Source organism: Ambystoma mexicanum, chromosome 9 (genome assembly GCF_040938575.1).
Source record: "Ambystoma mexicanum isolate Mex_15411 chromosome 9, UKY_AmexF1_1, whole genome shotgun sequence".
Classification (NCBI taxonomy): Eukaryota; Metazoa; Chordata; class Amphibia; order Caudata; family Ambystomatidae; genus Ambystoma; species Ambystoma mexicanum.
The window spans coordinates 883,721,010-883,747,166 of record NC_090931.1 but is presented as its reverse complement, the minus strand read 5'-3'; the positions used below and the strand labels follow the sequence as shown (position 1 = coordinate 883,747,166).

The following is a 26,157-nucleotide window of genomic DNA, read 5'->3' as shown; positions in this document are numbered from 1 at the left end:
ACCAGATACTCTGCAACCATCTCACCTTGGTAACATGCTTCTCTCCCGAAGCGGCCAGTTGGATTGCCTCCTTCCTTGATAAGAGAACCTCCAGAGTTTTCACAGATGATGCAGCCGCCCTACCCACTCCTCTCTCTTGCGGGCTACTGCAAGGTTCCTGTGTGTCACCTACCCTCTACAATATTTACACAAAATGCTACTTTATCACCTCAGTTCACTGGGTATCACCTTCACTAGCTATGCTGACGGCAACCAAATCCTCATCCCCTCTCCAGGATCCTTGAGCAGGATTCAGATACTGTAAACAGGATCTCTAAAATGATCCAAACGTGGATGGCCCTACACAGTCTCTGCCTGAATGATGAGAAGATAGAACTCCTTATCGTTGGTGCACCAACCCGTCTGACAAAACTCGACCCAGCTTTCAGGTTTTTTAGCATTGACGGCCACAAGATCCCTGTCTCTCCCACTGAGGAAACCCTGGACATTCACCTGGACACTTCGCTCAATATTTCCCACCAAATCAGCCAGATTACTTCCACAGCAGCCTACACCATCAAGCTGTTACAAGTCAGTAAACCATGCTTATCCTCAGACAATCTTTTCACTGTTGCCTGCGCCCTTGTATGTTCTAAACTGGACTATTGTAATGCCCTGCATCAAGTCTGACCACATCTCTGATGCAAGAAGATCTGTCTATTGGCTCCCGGTCAGAGAAAGAATTACATTCAATACCCCCTCAATCACCCCTCAATGCCTGTCTAAGAACACCCCGACTTACCTAGCCCAGAAACTCACCATTAACATGTAGGTTAGACCACTGAGATCTACCCACAGCCACTGTCTGGTCAGGCCAAGATTCAGACATAAAAGAGCCAGGGCATTGAGCTTCCCAGTAGTGGCAGCTATCCTCTGGGACAATCTATCCCTTCCCCTTCGATCTCAACCTTCCTATCGCTAGTTCAGAAAAAAAGCTCAAGACACAGCTGTTCAACTAAGACTGTATGAACCTACTGTACTGAATGCACCATGTCTGTAACTAGCGCTTAGATGCCCAAGGTCTGTGCGTGCTTCTAAAAAATGTAAAAATAAATCAAATACATAAATGAAGTTGTCAGCCTGAAGAATTCGAAACATGTTTGCTATAGCTATATATTTGTACAGCCATAGGGGTCGAAATGTACAGCATTAATCAAATGGGTCAGGAATGACTCTTCTCTGCATTGTTCTTAACCCGGTGTCTTGTCTGGACAAATGCAGAGAGGAGCATGGGCCTTCACTCGTTTTAGTGTACATATCCCTTTTGTGAACACAGGATGCACTCGCAAATTCCAGGCCATGATTTCCCTCTGCACCCACCCCCACACGATGAGCTTCTCAAATGTCCACTTGCCAAAAAAAGGGGCCTCTGAAAGTTGGAATTTGTGATATACACATTCAGAGGCTCCTAGTGAGTAGAGCAATGTGCATCTTTGACAATGTTCCATTTGTGCACTGTGAGGTGCACGTTCAAAATGTAAAGGAGCTTTTTGAATCTTATGAGTGCTGAACTACCATTCCAACGGAGATGATAATCCAAATGAACCTTATCCGTCTAGCCTATGCAGTGCTTAATGCCTGTGTTTGCCAGGGTTCAGCCCTCGCATGGTTGCAGGGGCTCAGACCTGGCACTTATTTTTGAGCCCCAGCACTTATTGTCTCAGACACACTTTAATTGAGCAGTTGTGAGCTGTAATATAACCCAAAATATGTCGACACTGTGGGCAGGAGCTGTGGGTGGTGCCAGCAGTGGTGCCGCCCCGCAGTGTCACAGTAGTGCTTGAAAATGTTTGGGCCCTGGCACTTATTTTTTTTTTTTTACAAATTAAGCACTCAGCCTATGGCTGGAGAGAAGTGATCCAGCAACCTACACGATGCAGCACTTTACTGAAATACCACGGACAGAAAGGTGATCTAACTGGGAGAAATAACACCAAGTGGGATGCAAACATAAAGTGTGCAAAGGGCCCGATGCCTTATTAAGAAAATTCATCAAATAAAGATAGTCAGATATGAGACACCTGGTGATACCCGGGGTGTTGCTAGGTGTGGAAAAGAACCGGGGGCTATACTAATGTTGGTGGGAGTGTCAGGACTCAGGGCTAGCTAGCCTTTTGGATGTAGCCCCTGAGCTTCTATAACGGTGCTACAACGAAAAGACCCGGGGCTATAGCACTCCCCGCTTAGCAGTGCCTCTGGAGACACCCAAACTCTGTACATTCCTTCCTGATGTGTGTCTAGCCTTTCACTCACCCAAACATGGCAATCAGGAGGTTGACCAGCAGGATGTTGGTGGACAGCATGTAGATGCACACAAGTGGTATGGTGATCCACTCTGGGAAGCGGGGGTGTTCGTCGGAATCCATCTCCACACACAGAGGTTTCGACTCATTCCCAGTGAAGGTGCAGTGCTCGAAATCATAGGTGGTACCTGAAACCCACGGTCAATAGTTAAGGAATCAGAAGGTATACAGTGATGATGTGGGGACAAATGGGTAGTGGGACAAAGGAAGAGTGAGGAAAGTAAGGTACGGCCTCCTGTAAGGATTACCATCAACGTCGGAAGGGTACTGGCCAAACACGGCCAGATATGGCTCGTAGATGACAGAGCGGAAGATCCACTCCCAGCGCTGCTCGTTCAGCCTCAGGATGCCTTGACGAGCCACGCCAAATGCAATCACCCAGACCGCAAAGAGGAACAGGAAGAAGAACACATCGATTAACTGTGAAGGAAACCAAAGGAGAATCAAACATGAAGCCAGTCAATAGCACCTTCTTGCGTTGAATAACAGTTTCATCAAACAATGTGTTAACTTGTCTATACTTTTACCAGAAACGTTATATTAACTTGCAGTTGGTTCAACCAGTGGCATGCTGTAGAGCAGCTAACCTGAAGAGGCAGGTTCTGACTTCCTATCTGGACCCGATAACAAGGTTTCCCACCAACCAGACCAAATCTGTCTATTCCAACAGGCACCAAATTGGGCAAGGATAAGAAGACAGTAGTATCAGTGCCAGCTTTATCTACACTCAAATAAATGGTACAGCACAAGCAAGTAGCGGTTAAGACTGCCATTAGCACACTGTCACAGGTAAAGACCAGAACAGAAGGGGCACAGCACGAGCAAAAGTGATGCAAGCTTACATTTGAGACACAGAACTGGTACAGCATGAGAAGCAGCAGTGATCGCTCCCCTCCCAGGTAATGAACAGGAAGGGAATGGGCAGAAGTGGTGAAAGTTTGCCTCACAAACAGACAGAAACAGTGCAAGCTTCCCTCACAGACACAGAACACAGCATGAGAAGCAGCAGTGAGCTATTCCCTCACAGGTAATGAACAAGAAGGGAATGCGCAGAGGTGGTGAAAGTTTTCCTCACAAACACAGACAGAAACAGTGCAAGCTTCCCTCACAGACACAGAACACAGCATGAGAAGCAGCAGTGATCTCTTCCCTCACAGGTAATGAACAGGAAGGGAATGGGTCCAAGTGGTGAAAGTTTCCCTCACAAACACAGACAATCACAGTACAAGCTTCCCTCACAGACACAGAACTGGTACAGGCTGAGAAGCTGCAGTGATCGCTTCCCTCACAGGTAATGGACAGGAAGGGAATGGGCCGAAGTGGTGAAAGTTTCCCTCACAAACACAGACAACCACAGTACAAGCTTCCCTCACAGACACAGAACACAGCAGGAGAAGCAGCGGTGAACACTTCCCTCACAGGTAATGGACAGGAAGGGAATGGGCAGAAGTGGTGAAAGTTTCCCTCAAAAACACAGACAGAAACAGCGGTAAGCTTCACGCACGGACAAAGAAGAGGTGCAGCATGAGCAGCAGCAGTGCAAGCTTCCCTCACAAGCATGGGCTGACGCAGTGAAGGGTTCGCCCGCAAGCAGCACAAGTACAGTGCAGCCAACAGAAGTGATAGATTCCCTCCCAAAAACAGAACAGGTAAGCACAATCAGCAGCGCTGTGAGCTTTCTTCGCAAACATACAACAGGTACCCAAAGAGTAGCTGTGGTGCAGGTTTCTGTTACAGACACAAAGCAAGTACAACACTAGTAGCAGTGGTACAACCGTCTCTCACAAACATAGGCCACTGCAGTGAAGGTTTCATTCATAGACAGAGCAGCCACAGAAGATTCAGTAGCATCGATTGCATCCTTTACAGACATAATGGGCCTCATTACAATTTTGCTGCTAACCCGCTGGTTACCAGGGTATCACTGGTGCCGGCAACGGTGGTAAGTTCCCATTCCATGGAGTCCTGTAGGACTTCACGGAAAGAGAACCACTGAAATGGTGCCTGTCATTCAGTCATGCCTCTGCTGGTAGGGGCCTGAACTCCCAGCAGATCAGGCCTGCCGGTAGTTCACTGCTCCTACCAGCAGACTCAGAGTCAGCGGGGCTGGTAAAAATGCTGGAGCCGGTAATACTGGCATTTTCCCCAGCATTTCTTTTCGGACTGGCTCCCCCGTAATCAGGGCCATAGAGTGGGTGCAGCATGAGCAGTGAAGGTGAAAGCAACCCTCACAATGGCAAAAAAGCTACATCGCGAGCAGGAGCAGTGCAAGATTCCCTCACAAAATAGGTACAGCACATGCCACATTGGTGCAAGCTTGAATCACAAACAAGGGCAGCAGCTGTGAAGTGCTCACTCACACATAGCACAGTTACAGCAGAGTCGACAGCAGCTTCCCATACTGACATAGAACAGGCAGGTTCCAGCTTTGCGCACAAATGCGGGCAGCCACAGTCAAGGGTATGCTTGACCACGGAACAGGTACAGCACAGTCAGCAACAGCTATAGCTTCCCAGGTAGAGAGAAGAGGCACAGCACAGGCAGCAGTGCTGCGAGCTTCATACACACATGTGGGACAGCGCAGTCATGAGTTTGCCTGCACACAGAAAAGGTATAGGTAGTCCTGTCAGCCGCAATGACAACTCCCCACTCTCACAGAATGGGTTCTTCAGTGGCATCACAGAGCCCACTAGAGGATCATACCCAATGCCCATTCGATCCTTTCTGAGCTGAGATCCTGAACCCTATTTGAGCCCAAAAAAGGTCGCCACTATGCCCTCCTCTTACCATTCTCTGCAGCATAATGATCTTGGGGCCCAGGTTCCGGCTCACAGTGAATATGTGGATCAGTCGGACGGTGAAGATAATGTAGTCCAGGCAGAAAATGACCCTCCCTGCGTACAGGGAGCTGGGGTTGGATTTATGTAGTCTGTGGAAGGGGAGAGAGAAAACAGAGAAAAATTAGATGGGAACCAGAACCGAAGCATCAACACAAGCTACATTGCAAGAGGCTCAAAGGCATTTTGGTCTACTTGAAAATCAGGATGGTGTCCATGTAAGGCTGGTATGGGTGAAGTAGAGGTCAGGTGGTTGCCAGACCCTCTCTGACCTGTTACTAGCTCTTTGACACTCTGTATTGCTCTCCCCTGAAAAGTGCACAGAACAACCATAGATCACCAATGCAATTATAGAGCAAATACTTCAACCCATAAACAGACAAACACAATATCTCACAGCCACGCACTCTTTAGAAGATAATCAGCTCTTTACAGCTATTTATTCAAAGATTACAAGTACATAGAAATAACTCATAAAACTAATATGGACACAGATCACAGAAGAAGTAAAGAAGTCAAAAAGAAATACATCACCGTGAGCGTAATATAATTCCTCATCTCGTCCAGAAGCGGCTGGAAGACCCCGGGGACAGCCAGGCCGAGAGTGCCACAGCTCACAGGAAGGCCAGACGGATCGTTCTTCTCTGGCTGAAGTCTCACCTGACCCCCTGCGGGTTTCCGCATATATAGACACTCCACAAAGGGGAGTTAATTTATGAACCTTCTGGAAATTGCACCTGCGCAGTTGAGGAACAGCCGTCGGTTGCCAGCTGGGTCAATCGAGAGCTCCCCCAAGGAACGCAGGGCCTCCCTGCTCTAAAAACATGCTCCACGGAGAACAATAGCAAGCCATAACAACATTAGCTTTCCCAGCAGAAATGGCCTTGACCGCATACCAGGTTTTGGAAAAGCATCTCAGCACTGTGAATCTAACACTTCAGCAAAATGTGTGCAGCCTTTCACTGCGGAGTGAAGTAAATATCCAACATGGCTCCGAGCGCTCCCAGAATGCATTGCGCGCCCGCGCCATTTTGAACCAAGCATAAATGAAGCATAACACACTCCTACTGGCCTTTCAGAGGAGCTGCCCTTTGTGAGGAATCTCCAGTTTTCTCTGGAGGATACTACGCCTCTGAAAACCATTTAAATAATGTAATAAGTACATCTATACAAGGTGGTTAGTATTACTCAAGCAGTGTTATCATGGTCTGACTGTGGAAAAAGCTGGAAACACATCTATGGACATAATGTCTAAACTGCTCAACATTGGGGCTAGTCTGTGTTCAAGCTATCCTTATGTAGGTCCAGGTAAGGGACCGTATGCAGAAGGAGATACAGTGCTTTGCAGAGGACCATACAAGTCAGTTGCATGGACAGGTCAGGATGCAACTCAGGTTTCATAGGCATGCTCTACGCTCAGGTTGCTCCAAACTGTAATATCCAGACAAGAGTGATGAACACGCGGCCTCCTAGGGTGCTGTTTGATACAGACCATGCTTCACGGTTACCAAATAGTTACACCAGTCACAGACAGCACCCTGACTTCATGGTTCGTTTTTGATGAGCCTACATGTCAAAGAATGTCATAGTCTATGACCGCAGACTCGGCTTGAAAGTGATCATGATACATGTTTGCTGGCGCTGTGTCATGAATGTGGATCCTCCTCCGGGATCCAGTAGGCCTCTTGCTAGAGTGCTTGATTCTGAGTGGTGATATGCAGATCCAGTGCCCAAAAGTAAAGAACATTTATTCTAACAGAGCTTGGTGACTGGAAACTATTTTATCTGCTTTGAAAATGGGGTTTGGGGTCAGAAGCCACGCAGAAGCCACACAGTTACCTTGCACGTCTGACTGTTTCGAATCTCTAATTCGAAATCCATCTGCTCCTGTGCATGGGTGTACTCCCCTCCATATTCCTTTATTTATTGTATTGCTGGAACAGAAGGCATTTTCTAAATTTCAAGTGTCGCCCACACACTACCACATGACATGTGTCGGTCAACACTTCACCCTGAGGAAGGCTGACAGAATTCTTGAGTGTTTTGCTGAAGCTAGTTGGTGTTGTCAGTGTTTAATTAAGGTTATTGCTCAAAAGCCTTAAAATGATACCAATAAAACTATATAGATGTATCATTTGATTCAGTTTCCTGAGCAGCGCCAGGATTTGTTTTATACATATTGTACCTGGTGGTGCTATTCAGTCAAATATTGTTGGACAGATATGTATCCTTTGTGGAATTGTTTTCTTGAACTTTTAAGAAAATATATGTCTTTTTGATACAGCTCAATACATTAGGCAATTACTAGCTAGCGCGCATGCGCCTGTTCTTTCACACCATAACATTTGTATGCGCTCATATATTGACCTTTATGGGCAATTTATATATTTACACATTCTATTCATTTTTTACCCAAGAGTATCCCTCCTTTTTTTGCGTTATACACTCCCTTGATACTGGGTTATAGTTGTGGTTTCTCCTCTCGTTTTGAATAATACTATGTAGACACTTGATAACTGGAGCATACAAAGGTTTGTAGCTCCATTGTGTTTCTTTCAGGCTTGGATTTTATTCCATCTATAAACCATTTAAATTGTCCATGCAGTAGCGTGTCCTTTATGAACAACACATTCAGGGGACAGTGCCTTTTCAAGTGCTATTCATGAAAACGAAATTGATTCTAATGATATATGTATTGTTCTTGACATTAGGAAACAAAGCACATTCAAATCACAGCATACCTAGGACTTCAGCGTACACTGTGGGTCAGTGTGCAACAAAGTTACTGGTTACAACTTGTCGAATTAAAACTAGGACATCACTATGTTCAAGACGAAACCCTGAAAAAATACTCCATATACGCCTCATTTAGTTGTTGACTGACCCATTAACACAGAAAACAGACTCATTATTGAATGGGATAAATCACACCACAAGAAAAATCTAAATGATGTTCATTGTCAAGTAAAACAATACATGCACAATGTCACATTTAAGCCACAAGTTAATTCAAAGATCACGGGAACATTTGCCAGTTTAGCATTTCATTCAACCTGGCCTATAGAGTCCCATATCAATAACCTCAAGGGTTCTCTTTTGAAAAGTTCTAACCCATGATCTAAACATCGCAAATGCTGAGGAACAATTTCTAATCCTTGGGCTTGAAAGTGAGCAATAGTGTGATTATGATGATTAAAATGTACGGCAACTTTGAATTTTATGTTGTAATTGTGGATGCGTAATTAAATGCTCTGCTATTTTACCCACATCCAGCATTGTGCATGGACATTTAACAGTGCACTCAGCATTACTGCTCATACACATTGCATAATCTCGTGTACTGATAATCGGTCCAGATTTTTGATAATGCGTGCTAAGTCTCTAACAGTACTACTGCAAGAAGAGCGGTTCAGGCGCAGGTATGCACTAGTATTTGCTAGATGACTCTGAGTATCTTCCTTTCTCAAGAGAGTAGACCCCATTACTATATCTGCAAAATCTTCCATTCCCTTGTGATAAATCATTAGTTTATATTTTATTTAAACTGCACATATCTGATCTGATTGCAATCATTTCCAGTGTTACTTCATAATGAATTGTATTTTGAAGTGGTTCGGCAAAAGGTTGGTATGCAATGAATTTCTCTCGATTCTTCTGCGAAGTGTCAATGTGCGTGACATGATGTAATCTTTTCAAGGATTTGTCAATAGTAGATTGAGAATACTCACACTGCGGAGTAGTTGATGCCGTTCGGTACACAATTCAATATATTTCTCATCTATTATCATCTTTTTATCTCTAAGTAACTGTGAGTAGTTTATCAGGCGTGCATTGAAATAATTATAATTATAATTAGGTTGAGTATGCTATTAAATGTCAATGCACGAAGCTGGATGTGGGTAAAATAGCAGAACATGTAATTAAGCATCCACAATTATAACATAAAATTTAAAGTTGCCGGACATTTTACTCATCATAATCACACTGTTGCTCACTTTCAAGGCCAAGGATTAGAAATTGATCCTCTGCACATGCGATATTTAGACATCGCATGGAGTAATGCATTTTGATCCATTGATCCGTTGGTAAATTAAAAATTCTACATGATTTACATCAATCTTGACCAGGGTGTCCAAAAAACAAATCTTTCATGGACCAGCATTACAGGTAGGTTTTATTGTGGAATACCTGTTGTTTAAATAAAAAACAAGTTACCCCAGTTTGGTCATGTAAGAATTCCACACATTAAAAATGTCATTGATAAACCATGCCCAAAATATCCTGCCTTCTCACCGTTGTACGGTGAATTCAGGATAAACGTCCGCCAATGCACGTTTAATTTGCTTAGAGAAAGATCTATCCAATCTAAAATAATTGATAGAGAGAGAAATATAAACATAATTTAAAATTCATGAAGAACTGTAATTGTTTTACTGGAGCGTAGGTTGGGGCACTAGAATTGTTGGGACACTGCACTTGTTCATGTGAATTAGGGGTTGTCCTGCTGCATGCGTAAGGGTTTGCTTGGGACGGTGCCCTACTGTCCCTGTGCTGGGATTAGGACAATTTTGAATGTGAATCCCTGGGCACGTGCTATGGGATTTTTAAATTGGTTTCAGAGTACAGTTACTTGGATATAATGAGACAAATGTTCTGTTGGTGCAACCTTTTTAGAATAGCCGACACAAGTTTCGACCAACCTGGGTCATTTTCAAGGCAAGGGGTTGAAGGTTGGCTTCAGTGAGCTGGTTAGGTAGGTTTTGTTGACATGATGTGAGGGCCTTGTGGTCTAAAGATCCGGGCCACTGATGGTGGCAATTAGAGGTGTCCTAGTAGGAGACTGGAGAGCCGGTTAGGACTTTCTCCATGAACTGGGTGACTTGCACTTTGCAGTGTAATTATTTTACTGTCTGGTGCTAGCTGTATTGGTTCAATCACTTAATTACATGGAATAGTTGAATAAAAGCCAACAATGTCAAACATGTGATTGTTGAAGTAGGTGTCCACACATACAATTTCTTAATGTTGCACATTATTGTGTCCTATTGTATTTGTCTCCATGTGTATTGTGGTCTCAAAATATTTTTTTTTTTAAAATATGTATGCAGCTAAACGTTTAAAAACAACTCTGCACTGTGAAACAATAAGATGCCCAGGCAGATTTTCTTTGTTCTTACTTTTCTTTGGAAGAATGTTACAGCATAAGTGTTTGTGTGACCTTTTGAGGTAAATCATCTTCAGTTTTCTCAGTGATGCAATGATGCTCTGATCCCCGCTGATATGGCTGATATGTGAATAGCAACGCATGCATTTTTCTTACTCTCCTTATGATGTGAAATGATTTGTGGGGTGTAGCGGGAGCAAGGATCATAATTCAGATCTCCACCCCACAAATCAATTACCATTTATTCCTGCATGCAATTCTGATGTGGGACGGGATGCTTTGGATTCCCATGGAATCCATGTAAATGCCCCACCCATCAAAGAGGTGGAGCCACCTTTCCTTTGTGAGGGCTTAGTAAGGCATGAGGGGTTAAAGGTAAAAGGAATACATGATAAAGGGTTTACTGGACATGTTGGGCTTCTGTGAGGTGTTCAGGATAAGGCCAAATAGCATGCCCATAGCAAACTGTACTCTGGCCATCCTCTGCGCTCGTTGAGGTGTCCAGGGTATGGTGATAGGTAATGCTCTGTACAAGGTGTCAACTGGGCATGGCTGCAGGCTATTCCCAATGGCCATGTTAGGTGTCTTTGAGGTGCTTGGGACTTAGCCAATGGCCATGCTATGGGCAAAGTGTCCACTTAGGCCAATCCCAGTGGGTACTTCAGGTCTTTGAGGTACCTGGGTAAAATTGAAAGCTATGCCAAGGGAAAGTGTCCACCGGGCACGGCTTATGGCCATGATCAATTGGAATTGCAGACCATGCCCAATGGGCACATTGAGTGTCTTTCCGAGTTCCCTGGGAATCTGGGCAAAGTGCCTGAGGCATGGCCAAATACGATGATTTGGGGAAAGTGTCCACTGAACATGGCCGGAAACCATGCAAGGTGGTTAGACTAGATCTCTTAGAGTTGCTGGGCATGGCCAAGGGCTGTGGCCCTCATTACAAGTTGGCCAGTGCAGAATAATCTTGCCGGTATTAACATATACCGGCATGTTTTCGCACGGGCCGCCAACTACAAGTTCCCAGGTGGTGTGGAGCACTTACCTCCAGCTAAGAGTGGTAATATCGGCATCTGTAATATCAGCAAAGTGCCCCATGGAGTCCTATGTGGGACTAATAGTGCATACTGGCTGTCGTAATCCAGTGGTAATACCGCCGGACCGAGTGGCAGTAACAGTAATTCTATTTGCCGGTATCCTGTCAGATTTACCATCAGGATACTGGCATGGTTGTAATGAGCCCCTAGGTGCTGGATATAGTATCCACTGGACATGACTGCAATCCAATTCCACTGTGAACATTATGGGCCTCATTACGAGTCCGGCGGTAACTGAGGCGGTAAAACCACCTGGTTACCGCCAGACTCGTATTACCATTCCGCCTCTTTGACTCCCGGAAATACCAGGGCATTACGACCCTGGTGTCCCAGGAATTCCGGAGGCGGAATTCGGTAAGTCCCCATTCCCATTGAGTCCGATAGGACTCAAAGGGAATGGGGAAGTGAAAACACTGGCGCCATCTCGTGATGGTGCCGGTGTTTCCACGTCCGCCTGCAGGCGGGAGGTGTTCAACCCGCCAGGTCAGACCTGGCAGGAACATCACCTCCCACCTGCAGGACTCGGGATCGGGCGGTCCGGAATTAACAGTGGCGGCGGGTTTACCGCCACTGTTAATTCCGGACCGCCCGACCTGTAATGAGGCCCTATGTCTCTTTGAGGTTGCCAGGGCATGGTCAAAGGCTGTACCCCGAAACAAGGTCCAGTGGGTATATTAGGTGTATGTAATGCCCTAAGCAAAATAACCACTCAGCACGGTCGGGGCCATGAAAAGTGGCCCTTTCAACGCATTTGTGTTAGGGACATAATGGTTGCAGTGCACATAACACACACAGAGACATTTCCAAATTATGACCCCAAAGAAACCATTGCTCGGCCACGGCCATGCACTCATTTTGAATCCAATGCATGACCTCTCAGATGACGCACCTGTGCCCACAGTTCTAATAGAGAATGAGGAGGACAACTAGGTAAGGATAAACAGTAGTACCATAGACGTTTTTTTTTTAGTTTCTTTTTATTTGAAGGCCAAAACAATACAAACCCCAAATTGGCCATGAAGATTATTTTCAAGAGGGTATCTTCTATGTCAGTTAGATCAACGTGCAGCCAGTAGCGGATGATGGATGAGTTATCATTGTTTTGTGGGCCGAAGCTGGAGAATTTCTGTGTCTTCTATGTTTTGTGCTGCAACCGTTTCTTCCCTTCAACTAATGTGTTTTCAGGGAATATGTATTACATATATAAAAGATGGCCTGCAGTAGCTGCCGTGCAGTTATGGTTAAGTTGCTCAACCCATAGGAAGAGCAGTTTTTGAGCGGCTTATAACCTTAGCACCGTTCAACGAATCCTCACCAAGAATATATATATATATATATTTGAAATGATCACATTGTCTTGTCTCTGGAGGTAAAATGTCTACAGAAAGTTATGCACACATTGCTACTCGTCCCAGTGCATTCCCCAGAGACATGCTGATGAGGGAAGAGGGTGGGTGCTCACCTGAACACGATGCCGGTGATGAAGTACAGGATGCCTAGCATGTCCATGATGTTCCACATGTCCGTGAAATACTTGATACCGCTCATGTACAACTGAGATAGAGAAAAGAACATGGATCAGGTGGGGGCTGTGCTGTGGGGGCTCTCATGATATGATGGGGATAGATTAAGGCATGGGATAGAGTGAACACTAGAGCCCCTAAAGACAACCCCCCCCCCAGTATCTATGAACAATTACAAGTGCAAGGTTAGCGTATAATGTTCTTAAAGGAGCCTGGCCCTACATGGAAGAAGGATTGACTGCCATATATATGCACACTGAAAACATTGAAAATGGGTCCAGGCCTCTAAAAAGTTATATATGGTCGAGGGTGGTGCTAATCACATGCCAGGCTGTGGCTTTCAAATTATTTAGGGTCACTGCCAAGTCTGTCTGAAGCGCGGATGCCCGGCCTCCCATTCACAAAGGGAATGGCCTGTCAGGAAAGGCTCTGATATTCCATGAGTCCAGTCTGCCTCTGAAGAAAAGAAGGCCCTGCACACTTTCAAACACTGTATAAAACAGGCCAAATTCTACTATGAGATTCTCAACATCCTGTCACAGAAATGAGTTAGTCCCAAAAGCATACAATGAATTTTTATAGCAAAAAATAAAGTTTTAATTACAATCAATATCAAACAATACAGTATATAAGTCCGCTTATTTGGCTGACACGTTTCGAGGTTAAAACCCCTTCTTCTTGAGCCTTACGAACTGCAAAGAAAATATCATATGAAAGGGCAAAAAAACTCAAACTTTACTTTCGAAGGTATGGTGGGTTGGACTGAATCCTGCAGATTTTTATTTGATGTGGTTGGAGTCGAGAGGACTGTGTTTATTTAAAATAAATATATATGTACTTGTCTTGAGTAACAAAGGTCCTCAAACAGAAAACGAGTGCAGAGAAGTCCTGCTTCCGGCTGCTTGACAATACGAGGGCAATGGAAGATGAGTGAAACAATAACCTGTTGGTGAAGCAGAAGGGGGAGGGGCGAACATATTGACTTTAGATTGTTTTGGCCTAATGTTCATGCTGTACAGGCATGTGCTGTCAATATATTCCTGCCTAATTCTGGCTCCTTCTCCAATTCTAAACTCAATTTTCCCATCTGTTGTTGCTCCCTTTGAATCCACTATCACCGTAGGTATTTTATCCAGTACACATGTAAAAGATTTGTATTAATATGTAGAGCTTTGCCCCACTTTCTGTTGGCTGGAGAACCCCTCTCACATGCCCCACTTGAGTTGGTGCGGGCTCACTTGCTCACTGTGCAGGGTAGTGAGCTGGTTTTACAAATATTTCCAGGGATGCCTTCAGATCCCAGTCCAATCCTGGTAGCATTTCTTTCTGTTGTACACAACAGCCAATAACTCTTTCATGTGGTTGCCTCATCATCCTCACCTCAAAATCTTTGGGTGTTACCCACTCAAAAGCAAAAGAATTGCAAACCGGACCAAGTGCATCCTAGGTGATTGGGCATGTTTGAAATAATTATTTAACTCAAAAAGACATTTAAATTAATCCAGTTATAATCTCACTAGTGATACTGTTGTGAGATTAGTGCCTTAAACTCTGTCATGTTCAATAGCATTTATATTACGCCCAGCACCACCTTAGAGGTTTTAGGGCACCAAAGCTTGTCATAACAGGTGGCATATTGGGGTATTTCAGACAGGTCTATAGGAATAAAACGAGGGGAACAGGTAACAAAAATGTACAAAAGGGAGTTGGTTACAGTGGCCAGAAAAATGAAAAGAGACAATCAGCCTCATCACGGGTTGGGCGGAGCGGTAAAAATGTGGTGTTAATAGCGTTAGCACCCCATTACTGCTCTGCCCAATCCCGAGTTTGGGGAGTACATTTGGAGATTCACCTCAGGCTTTGAGCTGGAGGTAAATCTGCCGACTTTCCACCCATTTCCAGCACATTTACTGTTCCGCAATTTGCGCCACGGTAAATCTGCTAAAAAAGGCCCATAGAGTCCTAGGTACCCTAAAATAAATGGGGAATACAGCCTTGCCACAGCTCGGGATCCGACGCTAATAGCGCTGGACCGAGTTGCGGTAACGTGCATTGAGCAGTATCAAAGTGGATTTACTGCCGGGATACCGCCCAACATGTGATCAGGCCCAATGGGTTTTGGGAGGAGAGAGAATATGGTGGTTGTAGTGGTAATGTATGTGTAGTTATTGTTTTTAGATCAGAAGGAGGAGGCTGATCAGAAGAGAGGTGATAACTCATTCTTGTAAAGACGAGCATTTTCAGTGACAGCAGATTTTAGTACATTGTCGAGTAGTCCTAGAGAAAGTCAATGCACGCTTGTGTGATGGATGCGAGATGTGCTCAAGCGTGCCCTTCAAATAAGGAGGCTTCTTCAACAGATAGAGGTTATAAAACAAGTGCTGTTTGAAAGAGAAGATAATCTGGGAACTGTTCAACCACCTGACAAAAGCGCCAGCACCAAGAGCTGACCATGTGGGTGCAGGGGGACACGAAACAAGTGCAGAGGGAAGAAGGGAAAACTGGATCATAAATTAGGGCTACAGACATGAGGAGGGTACATTTTGAGGCACCTGAAGGAAAAAGGAATATTTATATTTCAGAGAGATCAATAGGGATTACTAGAGGTAGCGTGTAGCTGTGTGCTGGTATCAAGAAGTACTCAAGCGGATCCTTAAAGCGCGTCGGCTTACATGGCCTGGTGGTATATTTAATATCTCTCCCAAAACAAACTACAGAATTGCAATTCTGAGACGGACAAGCCTATTGGCCAAGTCAATAATAAACTGTGTGTGAGGCAAATGTGGACAGACACAAAGAGGGCAACTAGAAAGGGTTGTGCAAGATAAAGTCGTACACTTTATTGTGTCAAATGTTCTAGTGATGTGAATGGCCCTCAATACGATACTGGCACTAAACCATAGCGCTATTAGCACCATGGTTGGTGCCGGTATCGTAACGAGTCCGCCAATGTTCAATGGGGAATTACCACCCCATTCCAAGGTTGGCGGGGTGGTAATTCCTTCCCATTTTTGCCCCATAGTGCTCAATGGGACTGGGGAAGGCGCTAAGTACGGTACCGCAAATTGCGGTACCGTACTTAGCACCAAGGTCCCTTTGCCGGTCCCTACTTTAACGGCTGGTCTAGACCAGCCGTTCAGGTCAGGTCCGGCAAAGGGACCTCGTAGTAAGGCGCTAATGGGTTAACGGCGCCGCAGACCTTTACCTCGCCGTTGACCCATTAGCGCCAGGGTCGTAATGAGGCCCAGTGTGTCTTTTGCTCACGGGTGATTAGACTTTCAATCCTCCCACAGCTGCCAGGGTATCGTTAGCTGGGGAAGGGAGGAGGGGTGTTCAACCAAGACGCAAAGATCAAATGCCCTTTTACTTTATCCTTATAGCCACAAGCTGGAAGGTTCCATAGACTGGAAAGCTGGGAAGCACTGCTGGCACTCATAACTGAGGGAGGGTTTTGAACTGTTGCATCCTCTGGGAGCAATGCCATACAGCGGGCTGCCTGGAAGTTCTTAGGGGTTAATTTGCATAATCCAGCCTTTCTATCCACGTCATCCTGTGCTGCAGTTACATTCCATTCATGAAAGAGGGCAGCAGGGAGCTTTTCCGTCATAACAGAGTTACAGAGTCTACTTACCAGCTTATATTCGGAGGCATGTGTTGGGCATTATGGCCTTTTCATGAACTGAGTGCTGAGCATGTGTATTATTTCTGTATGTGTATTTTGTGAGGTGCTTCCTGTCCTCTCCAGGTTGCTTCAAAGCAATTGTCATCTTTGTTACAAGTAGCATGAGATTATTCTGAAACATCATAACAAAACATGACACAGTATAACATGACATTACACACAAGTATAACAATACCAGCAATAAGTCCAAAATAAAAAATGAAGGGGTGTGGGAGAGATAAATACATAGAGCAGCAAATGTTAAATGACTTTATCTTAGTATGCATTATGTATACTGATCCAAATGACCACCATAGCGGTATTAAAGCACTTTGGCTTGTCAGTGGCGTGGTGTACAGTGCTACTACCAGGGCTATGCAGGCAATGGTCTGCTGGAGTAACACAAATGGGAGAAGATAATAGGATGGTATAGTGGAAAATAGATGATGAAAACGCAGAGAGGGAGGGATGCAGCAGCTGAGGAATCCTCTGCAATAGCTTGGGTGCATGCCAGTCCTCGTGGGTGGACGTAGTTCTACAAAAGAGAGGAAGCAGATACGTTCTTAAGTGTTGTGATAATTGGGTTGTGTTTCCAAGGCAGACTTGGAGAAACATAAGGTGGCCTATTAGCATCTGCTTACAATGTTCCCAAAGGTTGAACTCCAGAATGTTAACTTTGTGACTACCAAGCCTTTGCCAAGAGTGGGATACTCAATAATAGCCTGTGTATAAAGGTGAATGCTGTTGGTAACAGCGGGTATGGGAATGGAGTGGTCAAACTAGCCTGCTCAAATTGAATAAGCCTGGCACCTTAATGTCAAAAGAGTTACCATTAAGAGTTTGTTCCAGGTCATGTCACGCAAGATTTTATTTTAGTTCACAGTGCGGTAGGATGGGGCCTAACTTGGGAGTAAGCCAAGTACAATGAGAAAATATAGCCTAAGCTCCATATGGTGCGCAGTATAACTCAACATAACATAACATAAAATATGGCAGCAGTTGTCTTGAGACTTTGCTAAAGGCAAAGGTGGATGATAATCAGAGTAGTTAGGGAGATAAGGCCCAGATGTTTGTATTGCTGTATACAGTGACAATCTGGCACTGTCATGTCACATCACGCTGCACTACTATGCTTTGACTGCTGACATAAGGATATGACATCCTTTGCTGCTTGGACAGTGCTGTCTTCCATAGTAAAGCCACCTTACAGGACTGAGGGGCAGGGAGGGAATCCTTCAGCCTACAGGCCAACAGCGCAAACACCCGTGCACCCAAACTTCAAGACCGAAGGGCCACTCGGCCTGCCAATCAGCCAAAGTGGAGGGAATAGGTGTGGAACAAACGTGAATGCGCCCCCAAACCCGACTAAGCAAAACTCTCCGACAACTCAACAATTCAGTTTGGTTACCAGACCAAAGGTGGGGAGGGAGAATTAAAAAGAAAATGCACCAACCTGGGTGGAACAGGGTTAGGTGTCAAAGTAGTGATGGAGGAAGTGGAGGTCCAAGACGGATGCGTCAGAGGAAAGCGACCATAGCAAAAAGGGGTTCTCGTACTTACAGCCTCTATCACTGCAAGGTCGCTGTTCCAAGCCCTATCAGGCTCTATTGATGTCTTGCTTGTGCTTCTCATGGCATCTTCTGAGCTTTGTGAGGAGGCCTGGGGTGTTTCCATGCTCAATCGGTTCAATATCAGTGTTGATGAACCTCTACCAGTACTGGCTAGGGGATTCCCTGGATCTAGAAGTAAAAGGCGTAGTAGCCATCAACATCATTAACATTATCCTGTCCATGCCTGCGGCTATTACATGTCTGCTAAGGCTTCCTATAAGTAGAGCTGATCAGACTTGGGCTCTGTCGGGTGGCACTGAACGGCCTTCACGCTGTGACAGCAAAGGCTGAGGGGCTGATTTACAAAAGCACTCTTCAATTGGAAAATTCCATTGAAAAATGATTTGTAAATCAGGCCATGAGTATGTATCTGACTGCCAAAGCTGTCATACTCTCCAGAAAAATGAGTGTCCCAAACTCCACTAGCAAGAAATTGTCTCTCGGACTATTATACAGAAATGGTAGTCTCTGGCTCTGTTAGTGAGAGCTAACGGTGGCCAGGCAGCAGCAGGAAGGATTTATGTTCCCTTTTTATTATCAGGCAGGCTTAAAGGCCAATGGTGTTTTCTTAGGGAGGGCCTCAGCGGTACTTCCCAGGCTGTCTCAGAGAGAACTGGGCTTTTACAGGCTCCACACATCCTGGCTGGGTGTCACTCAAGGTTTTTCAGAAATAGTTATCACACAGTATACACGTCAGAGAGAGAGAGAGAGAGAGAGAGGGGGAAAGAGAGACAGAGTGAGGTGGGGGAAGCATTATCCAGCATCCATTAGGGAAGAAGTGATTAACTGTGACATTAGGTGTCTGACAAGAGGTCTGATTCCTTCCTTGAATGGATTAATAATAAACTATGTAGTTATGTGATAGACAGGTTCAGAATGATTGTATTACCTTTAAATGCAGTTATTGGCAGATAGACTGGAAGGTTTACTAGAGACATTTGCACAGTTTGTCTTCTGCACATTATCGCCACACATGAGACATAGTACCCTCTTACCTGCGTTTAAGATCTTGCACTTTGCACAATACTGTCCTGCTGTATTGTTTCCCCAAATGTTATCTAGTCGTTGTGTGTATTTTGCTGTGTTAACTATTTAAACTCTGCTTTTAAAAATTAGGAAGTCTAAAACATTGTTAACTGATGAGATGTGATTATTAAATTGGTTCATTGTTTGTTGTTGCTTTTAAGCATAAATTCTGTTGTATCCGCAATAAACTGATTGAATTGAAATGATTAACTGTAATGAAAAAGGTTGCCTGTAAAATTATTTTCTGAGAATAAGGAACCAATGAAACCTTCTGGAATGCCTCGAAGTGGGGTATTCCGTGGGTCTCCCAATTTACTAGGTGACAGTTAAGGAATTTTGATGTAAATCTAGGGTGCGTCTCGAAGAAGCGACGTTCTTATTTACTGATCTGCATTGCAGTGTGAAAAGGGTTGGGGGTGCACTGGAACACTCCTACAAGATGGGAGGCTTACACGTGAATGCTGAATGCATAATTATGTGCACCTGACTTAGTCCGGCGTGGATTGGAGCACCACATGATTCATTATTGCTCAGAGAAGAGTCTCTTGGGCAATATGGGAGTCCTTGAGGCTCCGCTCTGAACAGTGGGGGCTCGAGAGTATGATGCAAATGATGTAAGGCTGCAAGATCACTTAGTGTGAACACGGGCGTGGGGGATGTACCTACTTTGCTTTGATGCAAGTTCTTACTTTGTTCTCTTCTGATTGGCGAATTCGACGTCCTTTAGTTCCGTACCTGTCTGATTTCATCACAAAGGAGGACAAAGACCAGCCCATAGACAGAAATTTCTAGGCCAGTGGGCACGGGCTGGAAGTTCATCAGCAGCACGTAGGCGAAGAGCAGGAGGAAGCCAATGTAGAAAATGGCCGTCCAGGAGAAGACCACAAACGGTGAAGTGATGAAGGCCCCGTACTTCCACAGCTGGGTCTGCTTTCCATCCAAGGGCTTCTTCCTGCAAATGGACAGATAAGTATATGAGCTATGAATTCACACTTCAGGCAGTAGGGGGTGGTATCTGAGGATCTGGAGAGACCTAGAACCAGTTATTGATAGGGTACTGGAAAACTTACATATCCCTGTAACATTATATGAACTATCAACCCAAGCACTGAAACTCCAAATTCCTTAATTAAACAGCCAGTACCAGCTTGCTCCAGACTTCCAGGTAATCTACATGTCCCACAATCCCCATTTCCAGTCACCTCCTGCAATCTCCAACATATCAGGTAGATGGAGACGACAGTAAACCTTATAAAATGCTTGCCAGTTGACAGCTTGTCAGTGACTTGCACCAAGTTTATACACCTGTGGGCAATGTGGTAATGCTCTTAAGATTTCAATCAGTGGTTTATGTTTCAATGTCTGTTTCTGACATAACTAACGCTGCCTTTTCAGAACATATTTCACAATCAGTTCTGATGCGTTTGCGAGTCTGTCTTGACAATGCTTTGATTACTTAATGGGTATCTCCATTACTATCAGTCCAACACTTCCTCATCACATTGTTCATTTTTGAGGCACCAACCTCAATGACAATAGCTCAGTTCCTATTTGATTTTTGTGGTATATAATCCCCAGAAGCACACAATTCGTAAGTTACATAAATGTGAGGATCATGGGCCCCTCCATCCCAGTAGTGGAGCGTCAAGCGGGTTGTAAGTACTGGATGTCCATGAAAACATTGAAGCAGAAATGGCTGAGGGAGAAAAAAAACGAAAGTTATTTGAATGGAAATGACTTTCGTTTGTTCATCCCATGGACATTTCTAGCAACCCACTGCCCCACCCACCCCCTTGATTACCTTTTGGCGGCAAACCTCGTTGTGTGCCGCAGATTCCCTGCCTCCCTGCAGCTCCAGTTTCCTTCACTACCATGAATGAGAACTGGCGCCCGCAGGGTCACTTTTTTTGTGTGAACTTTATTGAATTCTCTGCAATCCCCATGCCATTATAGTGAACACGGGTGCGGGGGACACCCGTGCAATCCCTGCTCTCCTAGTTCACTATAATGGCACCGAATTGTATATATGAACGAAACTTTCAGGTGTTCGAAATTTTTGAACGGCCGAAATTCGATCAAATCTACCATTGGGTTTTATAAATTTGTTTTTTTCTGCGGATACCGTAAGTACTATGACGAAGAAGAATAGGACCAGGAATAATAAAGATTAGCAGTAAGTAATCAGAGCATTACCTCCATGTCTCTCTTCCTAATCCCAGCACTTACATTTGATGCTAAGCAATGCTAGGTGGAAGGAGCGTATGATTATACTAAACAAACCACCCAATATGGCACACCATACTCTACCATCTCCAGGAGAAGGCCTTCAGCCAGAGCCCAGTATGAAGAGAGCCAGAGATTCAGAGCTGAGAGATTAAGTACCAATCTTCATTCGGGCATGATACCCCCATAACAATCATATCCGTCGAGGCTGTTGTCCCGCTCATTTTATGGTTGGGTGCTCCCAGAGCCCCAGCCTTCCAAAATGGCATCGCGCCCCAGGGAAGAGCTGTGTGCCATTTTCGATTTAGAGAAGCTGTCTCTCATGGAGTCTGGAAAGTAGAGGATACTACATCCAAGAGGAAAAAACCTATTGAAGGCTGAAGGAGATGGGGAGGGAAGTTCTGAGTTGTTCACCTAGAGCAAGGCCGATCATAGTCAAACTGTCAGCAGAGAGTAGGTCCATTTTGAATATTGGGCAGCCCCTGCAAAGAGAAGAGCACTGAAGTGCTAGTGCAAGGAGACACGTAAGTGCTAGTGCAAGGAGACACGTAAGTGCTAGTGCAAGGAGTCCTAAATCATCACTACAGTTCTCTGGGTACTGAAGGTGGACAGCGCTAATCCCCTGCAAAGGCCCTGCAGTAAGTTAGGCAACAGCGTAACCTCCCTTTTGGAAGTCTCAGATAGTTATGTAATGTAATTGTCAGGACTGGCTGGGTTAGTAACAGGAAGAGTAACAGGATTAACAGTGTGCTTTCAGAGCTGGCTGGGTTAGTTGTGCTTTCAGAGCTGGCTGAGTTAGTAACAGGAAGAGTTTGTACATAGAATTAACATTGTGCTTGCCCAAGTCAAGATGGAGAGAAAGAAACTTAATCTGATTGGTTAAAGGAACAATGATATGTTTGGTTTGCCTGATTGGTGGAAAGGACAATGGGTTTGATTCTTGGTAGGTGAGCAAGATTCTAAACTGCCTTTCATCCATAGAAATTCAGTGGCTGGTTGTACATTAGTTAAGCTCCTTAAGTAAGGCCCTTTCAGAGTTCAGAAAATCTACCAAAGAAGTAAGAATATCGTTTGCTGATCCTGTATGAACAAGAAGACATCAGGTGGGATCGTTCTTTTAAAGATTTTAAGATTTTCACAGTGAACTTTCATTTTCTACTATAAGAAAACTTAAAGAGTTAACAAGTTTCAAAATTATTTGAGAAAAGAGACATTTACAGTTAAGTTACTATAAGGAAACAAGCTTGAAGATTGTGCGTTGAAGTTTAAAGTTTATTAACTGCGTGTAATGTACTTCAAGACTGTTTAATGTGTGCGCGAGTTCGCGTGTCGTCGTTTACGTGTTTTTGGAAGCGCGTGGGTATTCAGAGCGATAGAGCGCGTGCCCAAATGAATTGCGCGAGTGAATTCTAGCGCGTGTACATTTTTTACGTGAAAGACGTTTCATAAGAAAACGCGTGTTGGGTTGCGATAGAGCGCGAGTCCATTTTAATTAAGCGCAAGTTGTTTTTAACGCGTGAACTATTTTACGTGAATTACGTTTTGTTTCTCCGCGTGTGTTCGGTAGCGATAGAGCGCGAGTCCATTTTAACTAGCGCGTGTTATTTTTATCGCATTTACGTATTTTTTTACACGTGCGTGTTTTGGTGAGAATCGCGTGTGTATTTTAAACGTGAGGACAATTCTTCACGTCTTCTGATTTCACGTGTTTAACGCACACGCGTATCAAGAAAGAAACTATACGTTTTTATGTGTAAATAAGGAAACAATTCACACGCAGAAGGAAAGCAGCATTCCAGAAAGTTAAAGAGTATCTATTTAATGTAACTTATGCAAATGGAATTCAATACTTCAGAGAAAGACTGCATTTTATAAAAGCATTAAAAACTACATAGAGTGAAAAGAACTTTAAAGCAAGAAGAATATCTAAGTCTGTAAGGTGTTTGCAAGGGCCATCACTTTAGGATTCTAAAGAGACTTGAGTGGCTTGAACTATATGCACTAAACAAGATATTATTTACAAGATATTCCACACAGATTATTAGCCTCTAAGTCTTTTACTGAGGTTTAAGAGGTAAAGAGTTTAGAGTTTGTTTAGAATAATTTTAGAAAAGAAGTTTATATTATCATATAAGTAACCAGGTGTATTTGTTTACTACAGATACCAGAGCCTACCAGAAGGTTGCAGGGCTGCAGCGTCTCCGTTATTATTTTCTCCAAATTCCCCTTTCCCTTTCTTGGGGTTTTCAGCTCAGCTTATACTTAAGGGTTGAGAGGTGAACTCCTGGTGAGGGTCTGTGGGGCCAGCATCAGCTCCTGTGGAATTCAGTCAAGCCGGACTCTGACAGGATGAAAGGCCCACGATAATTTTTTTCCACCTGAGCTGATATGGATCCCACAGAAGCACTAGCAAGTTCCATAAGGGACATGTTTTCAGAGTTAAGGGAGGAAATGAGGGCTGTGCGAAAAGAAAACCAGGAATTACAAGTCAAGTTTGAAGAGTTAAACTCTAAGGTTACCCGTAAGGGTGAGGAAATTTCTTTGGAGTCAAGAGATTCAGAGAATCCTAGTAGAGAATTACCAGTGTTAATTAGAGATGATTTGGGTGAAGGAACGAGTTCTCAGGGAAGAAGTAGGGGAAGTTTGAATATACCTATAGGTCCAGTCCCCTTAGCACCTCCACAACGTTTTGGGGGAGATGCCAAGAAATGCCAGATTTTCCTTACACAGTGTGAACTTCATTTTCTTTGTAGACCTGAAGCTTTTAATACAGATGCTACTAAAATAGCTTTTATGCTGTCTTACCTTACTGGTGAGGCGGCAACTTGGTCAGTATTATTAGTTGGTCAAGAGAATCCTATACTAAAGAACTTGTTAGCCTTCAAGTTAGAATTTAAAAAGATGTTTGACAGACGCCAATTATCTCAAGAAGTTGATGGAGAACTATTAGAGTTAAAACAGGGAACCAAAGATTTAGTGTCTTACATCACACAGTTCAGATCTTTAGTATTAGAGAGCAATTGGCCAGAAGAGAAGCAATCCTCTTTGTTCTATAGAGGCTTGAAGGAGGAGTTGAAAGATGCCTTATCTGCAATTGTTAATAGACCCACTTCATGTGAAGATTTAATTAATCTAGTCATACAAATTGACTATAGATTAGGGGAACGCAAGGCTGAGCGTAGAAGAGGAGGAGTTGAGCAACCCAGAGTTTTCCCTAGAGTTGATAAAGGAAGATTAGAATTTGTAAATAAAGAATTTAGAACTGGGAATGCAGAGAGAGTAAATAAAGTGAGAGGTCCTTTAACTAAGGATGAGAAGGATAGGCAAAGACAGAATAATTTATGTTTATATTGTGGGAAATCAGAACATTTTGTTGGAAATTGCACCTTGGTGTCCAAAAACTTCTTCATCTACTAACAGCTCCAGAAATCAACAAGTGGCAAATACATTCCAAGCAGCGGTACCACATATTACATTGAATGTATCCTTGTATATTAAAGAGGAATTAAAGGGAAGTGGTCCAGTAGTAATAGATTCTGGAGCCACTGGTAACTTCATGGATTGGAATGTGGTTAAAGATATGAATGTGCCTTACATTGTAAAAAATATACCAGAGTATGTGAGAGCGGTGGATGGGTCTCAACTGACATCAGGTTTAATTACACACGAAACAATCCCATTGGAAATGGAAATTGGAGGACACGGGGAGGAAATTGTGTTTGAATGAATTGACACTCCACAGTTGAAAATCATTTTGGAAATGCCTCGGTTGACGTATCATAACCCTCAGATTGATTGGGGAAGAAGAGTGGTGAAATTGGATTCTGCTTTTTGTGTTACAAATTGTTGTAAAGAAGTAGTTCAGGAAAATGTTTCTAGTAGTAATTGTTCAGAAGTAGTGGAAGATTTGGTAAACTTGGGAACCATAGTACATTCTATAGGGGCTGTAATTGGAGAATTACCAAAGTGTTACCATGATTTCAATGATGTGTTTAGTGAAAAGGAAGCTAATGAATTACCTCCTCATAGAGAGTATGACTGTAAAATTGATTTAGAACCAGGGGCCCACATTCCTTGCAGTCGCATCTATGCCTTAACAGAAAAAGAGAATCAACATTTGAAAGATTACATCCAAGAAAATCTGAATAAGGCGTTCATCAGGCACTCTCAATCGCCAGCAGCTTCTCCACTATTTTTTGTTCCCAAAAAGGAAGGCACTTTACGGACATGCATAGATTATAGGGCATTGAATAAGATAACAATTAAAAACAGATATCCTCTGCCCTTAATATCAGTAATGTTAGACCAGATTCAAGGAGCCTCAGTATTTACCAAACTAGATCTTCGTGGTGCATATCATTTGGTGCGGGTACGTCAAGGTGATGAATGGAAAACGGCATTTAGAACAAAATTTGGTCTTTTCGAATATCAAGTAATGCCATTCGGATTGTGTAACGCTCCCGCGGCCTTTCAATTTTTTATAAATGAGGTATTGAGAGATTTTATTGACATCTTTGTAGTAGTATTCATAGATGACATTCTCATTTACTCTAAGGATCTACTGCGACATGAAGAACATGTAAAGAAAGTGCTACAGCGACTAAGGGAGAATAAACTATTTGCTAAATTAGAAAAGAGCCAATTTCATACCATGGAAGTGGAATTTATAGGTTT

General features: G+C 43.8%; 1 protein-coding gene across 2 annotated transcripts in view; it reads right to left on the bottom strand.

The window, feature by feature from the left end:
* TRPM8 (transient receptor potential cation channel subfamily M member 8) overlaps positions 1–26,157 on the bottom strand; it is a 282,931-nt gene that overhangs the window by 43,221 nt on the left and 213,553 nt on the right. For both annotated transcript variants that reach the window (XM_069615995.1, XM_069615996.1), the window contains 5 exons: positions 19,996–20,212; positions 12,903–12,994; positions 5,130–5,271; positions 2,591–2,762; positions 2,293–2,470 (listed from right to left, as the gene is read on the bottom strand). In XM_069615995.1, the coding sequence (XP_069472096.1) occupies positions 2,293–2,470; positions 2,591–2,762; positions 5,130–5,271; positions 12,903–12,994; positions 19,996–20,212 (801 nt within the window). The remainder of the gene's footprint in view (positions 1–2,292; positions 2,471–2,590; positions 2,763–5,129; positions 5,272–12,902; positions 12,995–19,995; positions 20,213–26,157) is intronic.